This window comes from Pteropus medius, unplaced genomic scaffold (genome assembly GCF_902729225.1).
Source record: "Pteropus medius unplaced genomic scaffold, Ma_sr-lr_union100, whole genome shotgun sequence".
Lineage (NCBI taxonomy): Eukaryota > Metazoa > Chordata > Mammalia > Chiroptera > Pteropodidae > Pteropus > Pteropus medius.
In genome coordinates this window covers 2,962,436-2,983,542 of record NW_024352947.1, presented here as the reverse complement: position 1 = coordinate 2,983,542, position 21,107 = coordinate 2,962,436, and the positions used below count along the sequence as shown (strand labels likewise).

The 21,107-nt window shown below is 52.4% G+C and overlaps 1 protein-coding gene across 1 annotated transcript in view; it reads left to right on the top strand.

The window, feature by feature from the left end:
• Positions 1-1,022: 1,022 nt before the first annotated feature.
• NID1 (nidogen 1) overlaps positions 1,023-21,107 on the top strand; it is a 57,982-nt gene continuing 37,897 nt past the window's right edge. The window contains exons 1-5 of the mRNA XM_039850302.1: positions 1,023-1,301; positions 14,461-14,760; positions 16,812-17,038; positions 18,240-18,613; positions 20,874-21,023. Of these exons, the coding sequence (XP_039706236.1) occupies positions 1,077-1,301; positions 14,461-14,760; positions 16,812-17,038; positions 18,240-18,613; positions 20,874-21,023 (1,276 nt within the window). The 5' untranslated portion in view covers positions 1,023-1,076. The remainder of the gene's footprint in view (positions 1,302-14,460; positions 14,761-16,811; positions 17,039-18,239; positions 18,614-20,873; positions 21,024-21,107) is intronic.

Sequence of the window (21,107 nt, the reverse complement as noted above, 5' to 3'; positions counted from 1 at the left end):
GATCGCTCCAGGTTAACGCAACGTCAAATACACATCCAGCTCCTACTGTCCCAGGTCCTTTGACTTGAAAAGGCAGCCCTGGGTTTGCAATTTTCTAGGCTCAAAACCTTGTGCCCAATTCTGTCCCCCCCCTCCCCGCATTATATTTATAATCAGGTCTTTCATCGTAATGCATCTTGGATTCATTATTTTCTCAATTTCTTTTTTCTTTCTCAACCGTGTTTTTTCTTTTCAGCGTCCTCTAATGACCTCCCCGAGCCAAATTAATGATCATCCCGTTATCCAGAATGGATACCACTTATCCCTTGTTGTTAGCAGCTCTCAATAGTTCTCCGAACGTGAAAGCGAGTTCAGATTCCTCGGTCTGGTATTAAAGGCTTCGCCTGCAAGTCCTTTCCCGGATTCTGTCCCGGGGCATGGTCCTTGACGCGCCCACAGCTCAGCACTGCACTTTCCAGAACAGCCTTCTCCCGCGTCCTGCTGAAATTCCGCCTCTCGCGTTAGATCTGTCTGGTCCGAGTCCCACATCCCGCGCGAAGCTCTCCTCCGCACTTGGGGACCCCACCCCACTAACACCGAATTATGTTACACACTCACGACTCTGTCGCTGAGGGTGGGACCCCATTTCTGGCGGAACTTCCACATTAGGGGGCCCAGGATCCCGCCTCTGGGTAGTTAAGGAACGCGCTCCTGGCCGGGTCTCTTCCCGCGGGTCCCCAGCCCCGACCCCTCTTCCCACCAGAGTCGGGACGTGGAGGTCTGACCCTCCGACGCCGCCAGGCAGCCTCGGGGGGGCGCAGAGCCCAGCATTCAAGGACACACCGGGCTGGTTTCGGGGCTCGTGGCCACCGGCGCCCAGCACCCCCGGGACCGGCGGCCGGGTGCGCGGTGTCGCCCTCCCTGCCGAGCGGCCATTGGGCGGCCTGGGCGCGCCCTGCGCACGACGGGCCCTCCCCACCTCCCCAGCCCTCCTCCCCCGGCCCCGGGGAGGGGCTGCCGAGGGGCGTCCGGTTACGTCTCCGCCTTCCAGCCTCCCGCGCTGAGCCTCCGGGCCAGCGGGACCACAGTTGGGGACCATGCGGGCCGCGGGCCGCCGGAGCGGGGCTGCGTGGACGCGGGCGCTGCCGCTGCTGCTGCTGCTGGCGGGGCCCGGGGGCTGCCTGCGCCGCCAGGAGCTGTTCCCCTACGGGCCGGAAAACGGGGACCTGGAGCTGGAGTCCGGCGACGACCGCGTCTCCCCAGCGCTGGAGCTGAGCACCGCGCTGCGCTTCTACAACAAATCCGACATCCTCTCGGTCTACGTGAGTGCGCCCCGGGCGGGGAGGCGGGCGCGGGGCCCGCGGGGTGCCGGGGGGCTGAGCAGCGTCGCGAGGCCGGAGGCCGGCGGCCGGGGCGCACGCCAAGGCAAAGGGAAGTGGGCGTCGGGGGCGGGGACCGACCCTCTGGCCTCGGGGCTCCGGGCGCGCGCGGGGGCTCCAAGCCCAGTTCACTTGCGCCTCCGCCTGGCCCCCGACGTCCCCCCGGCCCGGTGTCTGTCTCCGAGGGGCTCGCGGAGCTGGGGAGCTCGCCGCGTCCGCACAGCCCTGCGCGCACCCTGCCCGCTCCGGGACCCCGCGACCTCGCGATCCCGGGACCCTGAGCGGGGCGTCCTGCCCCGCGCTGTGCGTGGCATAAAGGCCGGGAAGTCGATCTCGCCATTGTCCCGAGCCTTCGGGGACATGGACCCGACCCGGTGGGACAAGGCGCGCGCGCGGAACCTCCGCGGGGCCATAGCCAGAGCTGGGGCGCAGCGGGCCCCGGGGGCAGGAAAAGACCGCCCTCCGCGGCTCTCCGCCCCGGGAGCGGCGCCGACAGCCCCGCGCTGCTGTGTGTGAGCTCCGGATGTGCCTTGGCAACGATCGGCTCCCTGGTCGAGCTCGTTCCAGTCCAGCTCAGGGCTGGGGGAGCAGGGAGCCCCGTGATCCAATTTCCTGTAGACGTGCCTTGTCGCTGTAGGGGCCCCAAATGAGGAGCGGGGCCAAGGGACCTCGAGCTCTCTGGAGCCCCCTCAGAATGGCTGGGGCCGGGGGGCGCTGTCAAGTCGGTCAAGGCCTTTAGTGGCGCAGCCTCGGGAGCCGCGCACCATGTGGATTTCATATAAAGCTGAGCGCATTCCAGAGGTGGCGGGGGACGACACAACAGCGACTGGAGCCTGTCCTGCTTGGGAAGGGCTGTGGTCGTCGACTGGCCGGGCAGGCTGCGCTGTGGGCTACACTCATGTGAAGCTCGTCACTTCTTTTTAGAATTATCCCCGAAAGTCTCCACCGGCAGGGACCGTGGCCGTTGTGGGTTAGCTGCTCTGACCTCCTTGGGCAGTCTGATGAAGCCTGTAAGACCCTTCTTAGAATGTTTTTAAATGCGTAAAATAAAATCCACGGGATGGCCAAGGAAATCTATACGGATCAGAATAGTAGAACAAAAATTTTATAAAGTTATATATTTGTGCTTTGCTTATTTTTAACCACATAGCAAGATGTAGCGGTGAGTCCAGTGGTAAGCCCGCTAATTACTGAACTTTCAAGCTGGTGAGGTCTGTAAACAGCATTTGGAGGCACCTACAGTGACCGTCACGTGATGTGAGAATGTCTACCCGTGGCAAGGTCACTAAGTGCTGCCACTGCTGTTCCTTGTTGCTTACATGCACAATGGAAGGAAATGCTAAATGTCACTGAGGGGTTACTGAAAATAATGAAAAACTTTTTTTCCATCCAAGTCACAGACCGACTAAATTCTCATGACCCCCGTGGGGATCACTAGGCCCCAAGTTAAGAACCCCAGTGTTGAATATGGGACCTCTGTTACTCACCGCGTCAGACTAACCACATTGCATTCTCAAGAAAATCTATTGCTAAAACCTGATTCCTGTCGAGCTTCTGGTCTGTTTGAGTTTACTCGGCATTTCGGTGAGAAAGGATCCTGGAACTCTCTGTGGATCTTCTATCTGTGCTGCAGATTGGGTCCCCAGGGACCTGACTCTGAGGCGGCGCTCAGCAGGCAGGTGAGCTCTTCAGATCCACACCTAGGGAAGGGAGGGGACCGAAGAAGAAGAGTTCAGCAGAGGGGAAGCAACAGGGTCCTGACAAGGATCTCAGCCAGGCACAGGTCCTCTGAAGGTAGGATGCCTTTCAGAGCTGTCTCAGGTCTGTGTGAGAGGGCTGGGGGGCATGATCAGTCACTGGATAAGGACTGTCCTGGAAGGTGTGACCCTGGGCGAGGCAGTTTCTTCCATGGAGATAATTGTCAAAGAGGGCTGACAGCCCGAGGCTGCATTCCCAGGAGGTGACAGGTATCTGGTGACCCGTCCCAGCATCCGTCACTATCTGTAGCTGTGTAGGTGCTCTCTGAGCTGATAGAAACCCTCAGGTGGCCTTGAGTGAGAAGGTGAGTTGCTAAGGCATATGAGCATGAGCCAGATGGTCTGCACTGTTCTGGGCGCTGGACTAGCAAAAGGAAGGGACGCCTACCAAGAAAAAAACCATTATTGGATAAGTATGTCTACACGTGTCGCGGACTTGCTAGTTTTACATTGTTTAGTCCTCAGAACAACTCCCTCTTTTCAGATGAAGAAATAATAATAGTAAAAGTAGTAGTAGTAGTAGTTACACAATCCCATACCACCAGTTAAATGTCCAAACTAGGATTTCAACCCAAGTCTGTGTCTGACTTCTAATGCTTTCAAGCCTCAAGCCCAAAACATGGAAATGGACGCAAGCATTGTCCTGGGCCGGGGTAAGGAAGGAGGACTTTATGGAGGAGGTTAAGACAGGTCCAAATTCAGCAGGTGGAGGGGACATGGAGAGGCTGGTCCAGGTGAGGGGAGCTGCAGGGCAGACGCAGGAGGACGAGGACAAGCTTGGCATGCGCTGGGAGACTGCGGGATGCGATCTGACTAGAGCAGAGTGTGTGGTTGGAATGGGCGGTTTCCATCTGGATGAGCAGGTGCGGGCAGGAGATAGACTGTATCAGTTAGCTTTTGCCGTGTAACAAACATCCAGGAAACCTCAGTGGTATGTAACAGTACGCTTTATTGCTCAGGTGTCTGGAATCAGCAGGTGGTGGGCTGATCTAGGGTGGCTTTGGCAGGGCCAATTGGGATGATTTGGTTCTGCTTAATGAGTCTCTCATCCTCTATAATCATTTCGTTTACTACGTAGCCATATATAGCTATTAAACTAGAGTACATTAACATTAAATGATAAAGTTTCAGTTTTCAGTCACGCTAGCCACGTTTCGACTGCTCGATGCCCTCCTGTGCCTAGTGGTTACTGTACTGGACGATGCTGCTGTAGAATGCTGCCATCGTCACTAAGCATTCTGCTGGGTAGCGCCACCTCAGACGGGCAGCTTAAGCGTGGGTTCAGCAAAGGGGCCAGCACGTGGAGATGCCCTGCGGCCGATAGACTTTCAAGGCAGCCGTCGGGCGGGGGAGGAAGGTGGCCGTCTCGCCATGCGGCTTTACGAGGGGAGCTAGCGCAGTGCCAAGCACGCTGAGGGCTGGGTTCAGAGCCCCTGGGACGGTACCGCTGTGGCAGTTCGCACAGCGTGGTCTAGGGACTCCGCGGTGTCCTAGAGACTCGTCCGAGAAATTCACAAGGTCAAAACTTTTCCTAGTAATACTAAAATGGTCTTTGCTTTGGACGCTTCGCCGCTGTCGCATGTGGACGTGGAATTCTACGTGGCGGGTATTGTCTGTCCCAAAAGAGCTAATGTAGAGGATCCAGCTGCCTTCGTTAAGCCAGACAGCGCTCCGATTTGCAGAAATGTAAAGCAATGACGCTCCTCTCCCTAAGTCCTTTCGGGTTTTATTTTCGTTAAAAAACAATGTTATTTATGTTCACATATAATAACTTCATTATTACTTAAGCATTATAAACGTTTGTAGCTTTCTCAGTTTTCTGACGTGATAAATATTGATCTGTATTATCTATATAAACACAAGCTTCTGGGGGGCGGTCTTTCATAATTTTAAGAGGGTAAAGGAATCCTAAGACCAAAACGTTTGAGAGCTGCCGATGTAGCTGTGTCAGGACGTGGCACACCGTGGTCCAGAGCTGTTCAAAGGCAGGGGACGGAGACGTCCCACGGCCGGGCGAGAGGCCGTCCTGTGGGCCACTGAGGACGCCCTGCAAAAGGTCTGGTTCTCCCCACGCAATAACCTCTTGCCTGTGATAAGTCAGCGTCGTCCGGCAGTGAAGCCGGACACCCCTCGGGCCCCATGGTGGGCGCTGAGCCGGGAACGGGCCGATCTGTACGTCTCGTCCACCCGCGGGCTGAGCCTTCGTGTGGGCTCCACGGCCTCGGCTGGTGAGCTAACTCCCCTGGGCGAGAGCGTTTCCATGCCATGCTGCGGTCGTGCAGAAATGTGGCGTTTTCTTCCTTGGACCAGAATGGCGTCTCGGTTTATTGATGCTGGTTATCGCATGTCGAGGGGAAACTAGTTCGTTGTATAAACCAATATAAGAATCTCTAGAACGTGATTTTATTGTCTATTTATTTGTTTTGATCATAAAAATCGAAAAACGATTAGTTATTATTTGATAAGTTCCTTTTGTTTTGGAAATGAAATCCTTCATGCTACGAATAAATGAAAGTATATTCTTGGTAGCAAAAAAAAAAATCTTATGACTCTATCCTGACCCATCTCCCTGCCCCTAGTCTTGCTGATTCGCCTTCCCCCTGTCTCACGCGTGCATACACACATGCACACATACGCGCGATGACCACACACACGCCAAGACACACGCCAAGACACACATCGCGTATCTACACGCATTACACGCGACATCGCGCATACGACACGCACGCCCATTTTGCGGTAATACACACACGCATTCGCGATACATGCATACGCTGACACGCCATGTATTAATATGCATTGCCACACGCATTGTCGCGACACATAATACGCGCACACACGCGTGCATCTTCCACAAACATCTGCATCACGCCACTTACACATAGGAATCTTTCCTCGCGTAGGGTAAATTGAACTCGTCCGTCAAGATCGTCTAGCTTCCTTCCAGTTTTTCCCCTACCTTCTCGGCCGACACGGGCCACTCACTTTCTCTGAAGCTGGATTCATTCCACGAATGTTTGTTTACCCAGGGATTCTGATGTGTGCAGGGCGCTGTGCCCGGTGCTGGGGCTGTAAACTCTGTGAAACGTAGCAACTGAGTCTGACCAGGTCCCTCAAGGACGTCCCAGGGTCATGAGGGAGCCACAGATGAACGGGTGAGTCCGGTGCCCGCGACAGAGAAGCGCCCCGAGGTCTGGGGCGCCAGAGGCTCCAGGCGGAGCCGCTCTCGGCCAGGCTGCGTCTGCGTGGCACGGTGCTGGCTCCAGTGGCTTCCTTTGCTCGTCTCACACACTCTGTCCCCACCACACTGTGAAGCCCCTGGAGTCACCGAGTGTGGTCTGTGTTCCGTTGCTCAAGTTCCCCTTTCTTTGGAGACCTGGCCGACTCTGTGGCTTTACCGCCTGCTCCGTGGCAGGGACCTGTCACCCATACGAGCCCCAGATTTTCAAAATCAGACCCGATGTTCCCACCCAAAAGCGCATTTGCCACTTCGGGTCCCACACGGCACCTGAGAGTTACTCGCCTCTCTCCTGCCTCGGCTTCTGTCACTGCCACTGGCTTTTCCTTGTTAAGTGCACCTTGCGAGGCCTCGCACCCTGCCCTCCATTCATTTATCCTACAAATACTTATAATTGAGTACCTACGACGCGCCAGGCGCTACTGCAGGCGCTTAGGATGCCAGCGAACAAAACAGAGCTCTCTCCTCAAGGAGTTCACATCCTAGCAGGGGAGCGGGAGCACGAGAGTACACGGCAGACGGGATAAACGGGTGCATCAGCAGGTGACGCGCCACCGAACGCCAGGGGGCTGCGATGAGTAGGCGATGGCTATGTGAGTCTGGAGTTGGGAAGAGAAGCCTGGGCGTTGGAGTAAATTCAGGACCGTAGGCACGTAGATGGTATTCGAGACGAGAGAGCTAAATACGTAGACAGAGAAAGGGTCCATGGGGACCCCCAGCAGGCCAGGGACACGAGGGGCAGCCAGGGGCAGAGACCGAAGGGGGTGACCAGTGAGACAGGAAAACCCAGCGAGGTGAAGTCCCGGAGGCCAAGTGGGGACAGTCAGGGAGGCGCGCGGACCACCCGTAGGGCTGCGGTGGGGGGCAGGCTGAGGGCCGGGGTCACCTCGCCTTCACGGTCGGCCCGCGTCCGCCTCCTCACGCCGGAATAGGCACTTCCAGTTTCATTCCGTTTCTTAGTGCCCCCGCCCCCCACCCCCGTCCCAGCTCCAGAACGGGGTGCGCGGCTTCTGCTCATTCTTTTACTCGACCACGTAACCCGTCTCTTACTGCTCAGATCCTGCCCCACCGTCCAGGAGCCAGCCCAGTCCTTTCCTAAGTGACCGGTGCCCGCAGACAACACTGACCTCTCAAGCCTTAGAACTGTCTGTAGTCGGGGGGTTTCTTTGTGGGGCGGGGGGAGCTGTTAAGATTTAATGCTGCCGTGAATGTCTGCGGACGCGTTTCTGCGCAGACTCCACGTTCGGTCCCCGTGGACCTCGTGGCCCTGCCCCTTGCCGGGTCTCGTGGAAACGGTTTCCCATTCGGAGGAACTTCATAACGTTTTCCCTAGAGGCTGCACCATTTCCTTCCTGCCTGCAGCGTCCGAGGGCTCCAGCTTCTCTGCATCCTCCAGGGCTCATGCTCATTATTATCTGACTTTTTGATTCTCGCCATCCTAGTGGGTGTAAAGTGCTACCTCGCTGACTGGGGTTTCGATTAGCATTTCCCTGATGGCTAATGATGTTGAGCATCTTCTCATGTGCTTATTGGCCATTCGTATATCGTCTTTGGAGAAATGTCTATTCAGATCCTTTTGTTCGTTTTTTAATTGGGTTACTTATGTTTTTATTGTCGAGTACCTTACACGTTATTTAATAAGAATACTTAACGAACGAAGCCACGTGTCACATCGTATAACGTCAGGAGGCAAGTGGTGTTTGGTTCTTGCTCTGCCGGCTGCTAGCATTAAGGAGGTGACAGCCGCTCGTGTCTGTCCAGTTGTGTTTTATCCCTGTGAGCAGTGGGAAGGTTATTGGGCAATGATTTGACACACGCATCTGTCCCGTTGCCCTACAACCTTTCACCGAATGGTTTAGCATCCACCGACGATCTTTGCCTGATCGATTATTAAATTAAGGCTTGCGAAATGGTGTTCTGTGTTGTTCTGGTTTTTGCTTGTTTCTGTCATTCTTTCTATGTTAGCTGGCACCCTTCTGTGAAGAAGGGCTTCCGTCACCGACTGTGGCCTTTGAGTTACACTGACATGTGGTCATTCTGGGAAGGCGATGACTGCTTAATCCTTTCTCTATAATTTCAAATTCAGGGATTGTGTTCAAATTGAGGGACTGTCATCATCCAAATTAAGGGAATCTGGAAGTGCTCCGGTTGGCACAGGTGAGCATCCGATACGGACACTCGAGGAGTTCAGGGGGAGCCCGCTCTCCCCGGAGACCGGGCATTTGGACGGGCCCTTCTCTTCCCTGAGCATCTCCTGTTCCGGACACTGAAGGGCTCCTGCCTCTTCCTTGACGGACACACCAGAAATTAAAGTTTACAGACCTCAACCCTTTTTAAATGTTGGGAGGTGCTCTCAGGTAGAAGAGTGCTGTGGAAAAGCTGGCCGGGGACCTGACCCGAGCCTGTCCTCAGACAGTAACCGGGTTAAGTGCAAACATTGACTCATCTCGTTGTCCCTTGTTTTTATCTGCTAATCCTTTCGTGGCTATTTCTAATTCGAGCCAGGGCCATTTCGCTGGCTCTGTGGGGTTAATGGAAAACATTAGCCGTTTGGACTTGGGAATTTTGTTCCGGGTCTTCTAGTGCAGGATCTTGGGCAAGTCCGATAAACTGAAACTCATTTTTTCTCAGATGAAGAACGAGATAATATTAATGCCGGCTTTACTGGGCTTAAGGCGATAACCGAGTGAAAATGCTTTGTGAACTGTGATGGGTGAGGTCCCAGGCCCCTCTGGGCTCTGGGCTGAAATCGGTCAGCCTCCACTTTGATTGAATCGCGGATTTGGCAATTTCTCGGGCTTCTTTATCAAGTTTTCCTTTTCTTAGGCCCTTTTAGTTTTCCAGATTTTTCTAGCTGTCCGATCTCTAACCATGAAGCCATCCCATGAAGCTTTGTGGCTTCCATGACTTTCGCTCTCAGTTACCTCTAACTTAATCTGCCGAATGTACCGAAAAGAGCACAGTTTACGGACTCTGGGGGATGTGGGTTCAGTCTTGGTTCTGTCCATATGATATTAAGCTAAAGTAAGTCTCTTTCCAGTTCCTCGTCTATTTGATATATGTGAAAAGAGGGATGGTGATATATTAAATTTTTTCAAATGCAAGCAGCTTTCGTAAAAGGCCTGGAACTGAAGAGTCTCTCGGCAAAGGATGCCTGTCCGTCTTTGACCCTGAATTATTTCGCCTCGAGTCCGTGCTCCCTCCCACCCACGGAGTCTGCTTTTGCCGCTCGGTGCAACTGCATTGTTTCTTCGCAGACAGCTGTTCGCGTTTCTAAAATGGCCCCATTCGTTTCGCATTTGTGCCAACCTCAAGCGTTCTCTGACCACATCTGTTTTGGAGAAGGCTTTCTGCCCCCGGGGACAGCGACCGGGCTCACTTAAGCCCCAAAATGATGGCGGTCGTTCCTCTTCAGTGTGCGTTCGAATCCAAGGGAAGATGTGTCACTTGAATTTATTGTCTCTGCATTTCAACTTTTTCCAGGGGTTCACGCTCTCGTAAGGTCACTGCGAAGATGAGCATGAGACAGACAGTGCTCTTTTAAGGAGACGCCATCCCCCATTCCCAGCCCTTGCCCTGTCCAGCCTCTCGTTAACTAGCTGGGCTAAAACGGTTGGACGTAAGTGGCTCCAGCTGTTAGCCGTGTCGTGCTTGGCACGTCACCGTGGGTGTTTTGGGATAGAATTGATGTCTTCTGGCTGGACGTGTCCTGTACAGGGGGATTTAGATGCCAGTTACACCCTGAGCTGAGGGTTTAACTTGTTAAAAGAACTTCTTTTACCCCGTGTGAACTGTAAGCAAAATTTCAGGGCAATGTTAACATCAGTCCATGCGCCGGAAGTAACTGTTTTTCCATAAAGAAGCAGTGTGTTATTTACTCCACCAAGAACCGCAGCTAGGCGATGTTGGTTAGTTTGAGCCACCCTAAGACAACAATGTAATAGTATTATTATCGTCGCTATTATTATCATCTCTCAATTATTCAGACAGGTTTCCTCGGGAACACGTTCAGTCCACACAGCAGGACATGGTAGCGCCACTGGGAGTCAGGCTCCTGCGTCAGGCTCCAAGGTGCTGGCTACAGAGGCACACAGGTGCCCCGCAGTGGCCCAGCTGGGGCAGGTGGGAAGGCTTCACAGGGAGGAATGGGACTCTGCCCAGGACACGAGCCGAGAAGGGTCTTCGAGGCAGAGGGGGCCACAGGTGTAAAAGCGTGCAGTAGTAGTAGATGAGACACAATGGCGAGTTTGAAGTGTAAGCAGTTTAAAAGTTTTTTCCAGCCCATGTGTTTCTACTCTGGCCTCTACTCACTGCCATTCATATCAAAACTAACATCCGGTTTCGTAATCCATGTAATTTTTTTAAGTAGCGCAAACGCATGAACAAAAAAATAATACAGATGCCTGCTGTGTGATCTCTAGCTTTAACCATTGTCTCTCTGGACTCAGGGTGTTGCACGGGTGACTCGAGGCTCTGTAGCTGTGAATTCATTACTGACTGGGCCTCCGCCTGCACCTTCTGCTCATTACCGCAGTCTGGCGTACCAGGTGCAAGGAACATTCTGCAAACTCCTGGTCGGGAGGGGGGGCTGCATGGGGGCGGGGCAAGTCTGGGAAGAGGGGAAGTTAGACCTGAAGGACGGGCCCTTCTGACGGCATTAGCGCTGTTTTACCTGTAAACGCCAGCTGCCCTTTGTTTGCTAAACTTTAGATCCATCATGTTCATTATCTTTTTTTTAGTTTATGTTTTATTATGGAAAATTTCAAACGTATGCAAAAATAGACTATTAGAATGCACTCCTGTGACTGACCCAGCTTCAACAAGTCTCAATTTATGGCTTGTCTTGACTTATTTCTATCCCCAGCTGTTCCTAATGCACCCCCTCATCTAAACTGAATTTGTCTTAAGGCTCAAACATTTGATTTTATTAGAAATAGTTCAAGATGCACCTCTAAAAAATAACTTTTAAAAACAAAACTGAAAAATCACAATCACACTTAAAAAAATAAATGCTTCCTTAATATCATCCAATGTCCAAATAGGCTCATAAAATGTTTTATTTTGCTTTTCGGTTGATTGGATCTGGCAGATATAGGACTTCTGAAACCTACAGGTCCCCTCACCTCTTTTTCTCTCGCGATGTGTTCATCGAAGAAACGGTCTTTGTCCTGCAGTGTCCCATGTTCTGGATTTTGCTAATTACGTCCCTCTGGTGTCGTTTGACATGTTCTCCTGTCCCGTGTTTCTTGTAAGCTGGTGGGTCACGCTCTCGGTTCATATTTATGTGAGCTTTTTGTTTTAGTCCGCGATGTCACCCGCCAGGAGGAAGAACCACAGTAACACCTAAGGTTGTGGTTCCTCGTGGCTTGTGAGCCTCCAGGCGTGGTTTCTAGCACAGCCTCGGTGTGCAGGTGTGCACACCGCCCCATTTCCTGGAGGACGTTGGGAAGGGAGGGGCCGACACGTGCCAGGCAGCAGCAGTGACCGAGATGGACATGGTCCTGGCCCTGGAGGGGCGTATTGTGTCGTGGGGCAGCGGGAGCAGCCAGTGAGCGAGGTCATTACAACCTGTGGTCCGCTTCCGGAAGGAGACAGATAAAAATCGGGGTTCAGGGAGCAAGGGAGAGAGAAGGAGAGGCGAGTGGGAGGACCGGGTGGTGGGAAGAGGCTCCCCCAGCAGGTGAACCCTGAGGATGAGACGGAGCCAGTTTCGTCCATGCAGGAGGCAGGGAGGAAGCGCCATGTACGGGGGCAGGACGCACAGGACGGGGTGAGAGTGAGGAAGGGCTCAGGGCTCACTCCCAAGTGTCCTAGCTTAAGCAGCTGGGCGAAGGGCAGTGTGGCGACGCCCTGGGCAGCAGGACGGGTGGCTGCATGGGCCCCGCCAGTCTGGTCCCCTTGGAGACTGTCCCCGGGTCTGTCCTCCTGGCCTAAGCGCCTTCCCTTTGTGTTCCCTGCCCTCCTATTGAATTGCTCGATGGCACTTTGAAAAGATGGAGAAATAGGAACAAGCTAGTAGGGACATCACGTGCTTGACAGACGAGTCGAGTGAGACTGGCGCTCAGCTGTAAGGGAATAATGTCTGTCACGCCTGCCATTAATTGGCATATCTGGGGGGAAAAAGTTTACTTGGCAAGGGAGTGGGGAGAGTTAAAAGCTAAGAATCAAATAAAACTTGTGGATAGTCTGTATGTGACATTTATCTGTGCTGTCATCTTTTGTCACAATCACAGACAATTGAGTTGAATATGCAGGAAAATTGGCCAGAAATTCATTTTCCAAAGCTAATGGGAATGACGGTTATCTGGTCTTTGTGCAAAGCGCCCGCAGCGCGTCGTGCTGCTGGCCTGGAAACGGGGTTCCCGACGCGTCTCTTGTGAAATAGGGACCTGCCTGTGCCCAGACGCCAAACAACGAAAGACACTGGGAGCTCGTCACAGCGGTTGGACTGACTTAAATTTCACTGGGAAACGGCTTTTTCCAACTCAGTTGTCTGTATGTGGCCACTGTGTGTCACTTCCCACGAGCAGCTCGTAACTGCCAACTTCTGCTGGCTTGAGAGAGAATGGTTTCCCACGCTCCCCCCACCCGTAAACCATAAACCCACTGGGATGTTTGTGCTGGGAGGTGTTCGGAGGGGGGTTGGGGAGAGCCCAGCTGGGCCAGCTCCCTCCCTGACCCCGTTCTCAGTGCTGGTGCCAAGTGATGACAGGAAGTAGGTCCCCTGAAAAGCTCACAGCCCCCTGAAGTTTGGTAAAAAGGGAGGTTGGCCAACCCCCCTCCCCAAACTCGCTCAGCTGGCTCCACCCCGTTGCACCTTTTACCCCGTTCTCTGCATGTTGCAAGGATTTTTGGTCTCAAGTTCCTCCTTCGCGTCCGCCCGCCCCTCCCCGCCCCTCCCCCGCCAACCAGGCCTGAAGTGACTGAGCCTCCTCAGGGAGGGAGGGAAATCATGACCTGGAAAGCCACGGGCCTTCTAACCACCCCCTGGACCATCGGGAGTTCCTGTTTTCATTGGTGTTTTTCCACCCCCAGCCCCTTAAAGTGCAAACTGAGGTTCCCTTTGCAAAATCCCTTCCATTTCTTAGGGTTTTGTTTTGTTTTTTAATTCACAGATTCCCCCAAGTAAAAAGACCACTGAAGCGGCTTCTGTGTCATCAGTGGATTGTGCACGAATGAGAAAGTGAGCGAGGTCAAAGCCTCGCTCTTGGCGCGTGTCCCCCCCGCCCCCCGCCACCCCGTTTGTCCCTTTCCCATTTTCCCACGGAGTGTGGGTTTGAGCTGGATGAGAACAGTGAGCGCTTTTTACAGGCAGCTGTAACATTTCAGGACAGCTGTACACAGAGCCATTAGCAAGACAGCTGCGCAGTCAGGCTGTCTCGGTTCAAAGCCCAGTGTTGCCACTCGCTGGTCACTTGGGCCAAACTGATTCACTCAGTTCATCTTCCCCATCAGGAAAGTGTGGATCACAGGGGTACCCAGCCTTACGGGGCTCTCCTGAGGATTAGATGTGAATGAGGTGCCTGAAACGTGGCGAACCTTCAGTAAGTGTTAGCTATTATTCTAAGACGTTAAACTATTCAAAACAACGATGACCGCAATGCGCCATTCAGATTTCCTTCTCGACACTTATCATTCATTCACTTATTGTCCCATCATCTGTTTGTGCCGGTCCGTCCCCGTATCCCTCGGGATTGTGGGTTCCTCGAAGGCGGAACCCTGTGGACCACCCTGTGGACCCGCAGCTCTTCGCACAGCCCGGTGTGTAAGGGTCACTCGGCTGGTTTATTGACTTACACGGAATGGTGCTTTGCAGGACACAAAGCACACACCCATGGGACGCCTAAGACTCCAAGTTTCAGACACGTGCCCGAGGTTCAGGGACTGGCATATTCCAGAGTCGGGGCCAGAGCTTCTTGCCCTGTGCTCCTTCCACCAGGCCATCTGCCCAGGGGGAAATGCCGAGTCCTCCCATTCAAGGTCACATCCTTTCCGGCCCTGCCGTCTCTGTCATAGTGTGGCACCTGGGGGAGCACCCTGCGAGTGAGCGCGCAGCCCCCCGACGACATTGCTCCTGTGCTCCACGTCACTCTGCTTGGTTTTACAGGTCACCACGAATGGCCTCATCGCCGTGAGTGAGCCCCCGGCCGGAGAATCCCACACTGGGCTCTTCCCTCTAACCTTCGGGGCAGTGGCACCTTTCCTGGCGGACCTGGACACGACAGACGGCCTCGGCAAGGTTTATTACCGAGAGGACCTCTCCCCCTCCGTCGCCCAGCTGGCCACGGAGCACATCCAGAGAGGGTTCCCAGACGTCCCTTTCCAGCCCAGCGGTGTGGTGGTTGTCACCTGGGAATCTGTGGCCCCCTACCGAGGACCCAGCGAGGACCCCGCCCAGGAAGGCAAGGTGAGCACTCACCCTGGCACCAGAGCACGGAGTCCGAAGGGTTGGCTCGGTGCTGTTCGGTCCAGTTTGTGCTGCTCTGATGCACAGCATGCTACATCATCTAGTAGGCTGGTTACCGCAGGTCTAAACCAGCCAGCGCCTTCTCTACAAGGTTCTAAGTCTATATTTCGACGATGATTAGATTAAAGAAAGCCAGTTTCTGAGAAGACTGACGTAGTAAGAACAGGGATGATAAATTCCACTCTCTAGCTGCTCTGACTTTGGGTCGGAGGGTGGGAGGTCGTTTCTAGTTAAACAGAGACATTATTAATATGAAGCGATAGGTTAAAATAACAACATAGTCCCGAGGGATGGAAATAATGAAGACGAAGCCCACACTCGAGTTGGGGACGAAAACCAGCTGCGCCATGTGACTAGTTCGGGACACAAGTTCGGTCGTACTCCGGGTGGCATCTCTGTGGCACAGTGGTCAGGGAAGGCTGGAAGGCGTGCAGAGCTCGGACGGGGTACCGAGTGGTCAGGAAGCCACTTCCAGGTGTGAAGCGACTCTTTAGGACACGCCTCAGTTTCTTCTTGGAAAAGTAATTTTGTGCTACCATTTAAAAATTTTTATAGGATTACAGAGGAGGGAGGAACTTGAAAGGTCCGAAAGCTCCTCACTTAAATGGGGATGTTCCAGTCTGGTAGTTCCCAGGGTGTGTGCCACGGAACACTGGTCCTTGGGAAAAAGGCCTCCCCCGGCCACGTGAGTTTGAGAAATGCCGAAACTACATCTCCCTCTTGGTCACTCCCTCTGAAAAGTCCCACAGGAAAGAAACCTGCTTAATTTCGTTCAGCGTAGCAGTCCCCCAGCCTTTTGGCGACCCCTTCTTTCCCTCCCAAATAAGACACGTCACATCCCACAGAACACACTGGGAAAGTCCGCTGTGGGCCTGTGTGACACGTTTTGCTTTGTCACCTGTATCTATCTATCTGAGTGCTATCCTCGAAAACTGCTTAAAACCTGAACTTTCCCGAGCGTGTGCCCCTGTCCGGAGCCTGCGCCTGCCTCTGGGGCCTGACCCCTGACCTCTACCCCCTGCGTGCCCTTTGCAGCGGCCATACCCAATGGTTGGCAGTTCCCTGATGGAGCGAGCTCTCGTCATTGTTACCCGCAGAATCTTGCCCTGTGACATTCTCTCCCTGACCCTGTCCACGGGTTTCGGGCTCCTGCTTGTTCCTTTGGACTCGGCCGGCCTCCTCCGCTCCCGTCCCCCAGCGTTGTTGGGCACATCTTCCTGTGACCCCGGAGCCCCAGGCACAGCTCCGTCATGGACCCTTCCCCCGGCTTTGCCATGTTTCACCCCCTTTCGGTCTTCCCATCCAGACCATGAATTCTCAAGAGCAGGGACCGTGACTTTTCACTCTTTGTAGCTCGGGGTACCACTTGGCGCGTAGGAAAGATACTGACGTCGGGAGAGCATCTTCTCTGTGCCTGGCCCTGCGTGTGTTATTCCACATAGTCCTGACGTTCGTATGAAGTGGGTGGTTTCATCTGCGTCTTACGATTCAGACACCGAGGCTTAGAGAACTTAAGTCACTGGCCAAGGTCACACACCGGGGATGAGTAAGGGTTTGGATCCAGGTCCGTTTTCTCCCAAAGCTCATGTTCCTTCTCGCCGTATGTTGCTTGAGTTCGGTGAATTATGCCTAACGGCGGATGTGCTTGACTCTGCTTAATGGCCACGGAAACAAATTCTAGGGGTAAGAGCCACCAAGTTACATGAGATTTAGGGCACCGTCTGGAGGTACTAACTCTATTGTTTTTGGTTAACCTTGAGGTCACAGTGATGCAGAAGGTATTAATTACTTAGAAAGTTTCATGTTGACATAGCCTTAGAGATATTTAAGTAGAGTTATCCTGGAATATTTGGTTTTCGCTGCAGAAGTACTTCTCGAATAAGGTGAGGATACTGTCATTTCTGTACTTTTTATGTATAGTCTGGTGAGTAGCACATTCTAAGATCTGTAGATATTTTCCTGAGTTAACTGAATTTCACCGCCTCTTACAGAGAAACACATTCCAGGCTGTCCTGGCCTCCTCTGATTCCAGCTCCTATGCCATTTTCCTTTATCCCGAAGACGGTCTGCAGTTCACGACGACGTTCTCCAAGAGGGACGAGAGCCAGGTTCCCGCCGTGGTTGCTTTCAACCAAGGTCAAGTGGGATTTGTGTGGAAGAGCGACGGCGCTTATAATATATTTGCTGATGACAGAGAATCGGTTGGAAATTTGGCCAAGTATGCGCCTTCGTTCTTCAGTGGATTCTCCCCTCAATAAGAATAGCACTTTTTTTATTTTATTAAGACTAATGTAATGGGCATTACAGAACATTACCTCAAAGCGTTCTCATGGATTTAAATTTTATGTATAGTTTTTATATTATGTAGTACTTTTTTTCTGATAAACTCAAGGAAATATCTTCTTAGAATGACAGGTATCCTACTTTTTAGATAGAATCCTCATTTGAAACAGTTTCTACCATCTCCTCTCTAAGTATAAAGTTAGAAATAAAAGTTATTCAGACCCATCTCTTGCTATGAAACCAAAAACCTTTTCTCCTGCATCGAGTAGGCAGGAAATTCTGACAACAGAAAAAGTGCTCTCTAGGGCTATTTTGTATTTTGAATTTGGCAAAAAAGGGGGAAAGCTCAGACTGCAGTTTCTAAAATTAAAATCTTTTTTTCCCCATTATTCTTTAAAATAAAAAAGAAAAAGATCCCCTCCCCAGTTTCATATTGTCAAATTGAGTCTACAACTCCCCTGCCCTCTACTTGACGCTGTGCTGACAGATGCTTACAACGCTTTACAGATGCTCATTTATAGCAACTGCCTATTTCCGTGGTGTAAATACTTTTGCCGTGGCCAGATTCCAGCTATTCACGTCACGTCGCTCAACGTCGAGTTGAGAAAAGATGAACCGTTAGGTAGTATTCTTAACACAGAGATGCAACAGATGGTCAAGTTTTGGGGGGGTCAAAAGTTATACATGAATTTTCCATGGTGCGGAGTTGGCACCCCTAACGCCCACCTTGTTCAAGGGTCAACTGTATGTATTTCTTATTATATCTCACCATGCTGTGGAGAGAGTAACAGAGAGAATGCATGACTCCGGTCAACAGGTCAGACACGTGACCGGCGATCAGCATAAGTCACGTTGTAAGGCCTGGCAGTGTCCCTAGAGTGCACCTCTCAAACGGCGGAGGGTAACTTTGCTAATCTGTGCCCATTTGGATACAGCCTCACCCAATAGCTCTGGATGGCCTCAGCTCTGTGATGACCAGATGTGACTGCGTCTGGCCTCACACCCTCCAGCCCAGCTGTAGGCAGAGGCGGGCGCTGGGTTTCACATTGACACAGATGCCCAGGGCTCCTGCTGCTTGGCAAGCGGGGGCTCTTGCTGGGTTGCTGGCCTAGTCCCAAGTCTGTCCTTTCTTCTAGGAGCAGCAACTCGGGGCAGCAGGGCGTCTGGGTGTTTGAGATCGGGAGTCAGGACACAGCCAGTGGCGTGGTGTCCTCGGATGTGAACCTCAGACCGGATGACGGAGAAGAGTATGATGACGAAGATTATGACTCGGTGACGAGCCTGGGCCCGGAGGACATAGGCACCACGTCCTTCCCTTATGAGGCTCCGAGAAGGGGAGACACCGGCACGTACAACGTGCGCAGAGTCCTGCCCCCCCGCCGCCTGGCCACCGAGAGGCCCGCCGGCCCTTCCACCGAGAGGACCAGGTCCTTCCAGTTGCCCGCGGAGAGGTTCCCCCAGCAGCCCCCGCAGGTCATAGACGTGGACGAAGTCGAGGAGACGGAAGTTGGTAAGTCCGTTGGAGCTGCGGTTGTATGTTCTTGGACACCTCGCTTTCCAGACAGGACAGCTGCTGGAGGGGTGTCTGCTGTGTGCCCCGCGGTGGCCTGTGAGGACGAGAGCCTGGGAAGCAGGGTAGGAGCTCGCAGCTGTCTTGGTGGACAGGCCCCACGGCTTCAAAGCCTCCAGTGGTCTTTGGGGATTAGGGCTGCGGTTGTGGAGGCTGTGGAGTGTGTCTTCTTTCAAGTTCCCTAGTATCCTTTTCTGTCTGTTTGAAAGAGGAAAGCGCTTTAGAATGATTTTGAAAGTCAGATTTTCTTATTTGCGACTTCTGAGATCAGAAATATATTCACCCACCTGAAAAAACATTTTAGAAGCTCCTTTGGCTGTTGACGCCGTTTATCTTTGACATTTATTTCCGCTCGGTTTTGGAACGAGAATGGTTATTTTTCCTCCCAGCTCCTGTCCGTTTCGGAGTTGGTTTGTGAAGATTTAAAAATACAAAATAAGTAGGTCCCCCTTTTAAAGGTGGCTTTAAAGTTCAATGTATTCTAGTCAACTCTACGACATCATGTTTTTGCTACATTTTGAGAGAAAACCATTTGAACCCCAGCATGCTTTGATTTTTCTTATAGAAGACGTTCAAACTAACCTCCGTTCATTAATTTTTGCTCTTCAGGTTGACACATAATCCACTGAGATTCATATTAATGGGATGGTCCAAGCCTTTAAATAACGTTTACTATGACTCTACTGTTTCTGGTACAAAGTTATCATAAGGCCCTCAAAAAATCTACTCCGTTCCGTGTAGTCACTCGTTTTTATTACGCTATGCTTGTTCTGATTTGTGTCCTAACAATAGTCGTACACGTTTGTTCTTGAGTATCCCTAAGCGTGGACAAGACTCGGTGGCCAAGGGCCCATCACTTCCGAGGCACAGGAGTGGGGACACTGCCCTTGAGCGGCACGGCGAGGACACAGGTCCGTGTCTCAGGGCCCTGCGCACCCACACTGCGCCTGCATGTCCTGGGGCGACGCTAACATGAGTGCCAGGCACGCTCCTCTCACAAGCAGGTTTCAGAGGGATCTCCCCAGATGGCTCGGGTGTGTTTACTCGCAGATGTTGAGTTTTAGGCTTCCTTCCACCCCAACTGTGTGCCTTTGAAATTCTTTGCGAAGCCATCACGTTGAAATGAAATCATATCTCGCCCCAACACGTGGTGGTGCATTACCTGGTACTGCTAAAAGCCTGGATTTGAACCCAACATGTGTCTAAAACATGGTTTTCTGTCTCTCTAGCCAAGTTATTTCACTGTTTTTATTAGAAAGGTCAGTCTCTCGTAGCCAGCAGTGCATTCCTGGTGTTTCTGAGTCGTCACCCACAGATTCGCCATAGGGACCCACTGGGAGCTGGGCCCACAGCTGGAGCCCAACCAGTCAGTGTTCAACTCAGGGTCCAAATATTTTTGGCTCCAAATGCTGCCTTTCTACACAGTGGAAATTCCCTTCTGAGCACGTAGGACATGACTGAGTCTTCTTGGGTGAAACTTTACCTTTATCTGCACCCCTAACATCAATGATAAACTGGATCCCTATTGTCTCTAAAAGTTCATTCGGTCTTGTGCGTTTGAGCTTCATTCCAAATTAATTTGCTCTGTAATTAACTGTAATGAGTTAGTTCCTAATTCCAATAAATTGAACCTGGGAGGTAGAAATTTGAGATAGGCAGAAATTCTTTTACTTTCTTAGGTCAAAGGCTTTTAGACTAAGTGTAACGGAGGAATTATTTCTGATAAGCTTTTGAGTATAAGAGCGTCTGAGTTACCCCCTGGGGAGAAGAGAGGGGCAAAAAAGTTTTAAAATATTTTAAGTTCATTAAAATGGCAAAATTTGTCATATATATTTCACCACAATAAAAAATAGTAAAAATAAATTTTGAGATTTCCCCCAAAACATGAAGCTGGTCTTCCCGACTGCGTTGGATGGACACCACGTTAAGGCTGATGCTGGACGGCAGTCACGTAATACTGAGGCGGCGGTCCTGAGCGCACCGGATTATGGCGTTTTTTAATAATTCACCTCCGTGATTTCTCAAACCCCTTTGAGCCCCGTTTGCCGCGCTGGTTTGAGTAATGGAGCCGCCACACACTACCTAAGTAGCTACAGGCAGTGAGTCCTGTCCCTGGACCACCCGAGTACATGTGAACCCTGTCCCCGCGGCCGGGCATGGTGGCCGCTCACAGGGCGCGCGCTGTGTTTCCTCCGAGCAGTTTTCAGCTACAACACGGATTCCCGCCCGACGTGCGCCAACAGCAGACACCAGTGCTCTGTGCACGCGGAGTGCAGGGACTTCGCCACCGGCTTCTGCTGCAGCTGCGTCGCCGGCTACACGGGGAACGGGCGGCAGTGCGTTGCCGAAGGTACACCATGTCTCCGTGTCGCCGTGTCACCGTGTCACTGTGTCGCCGTGTCACCGTGTCACCGTGTCTCCATGTCTCCGTGTC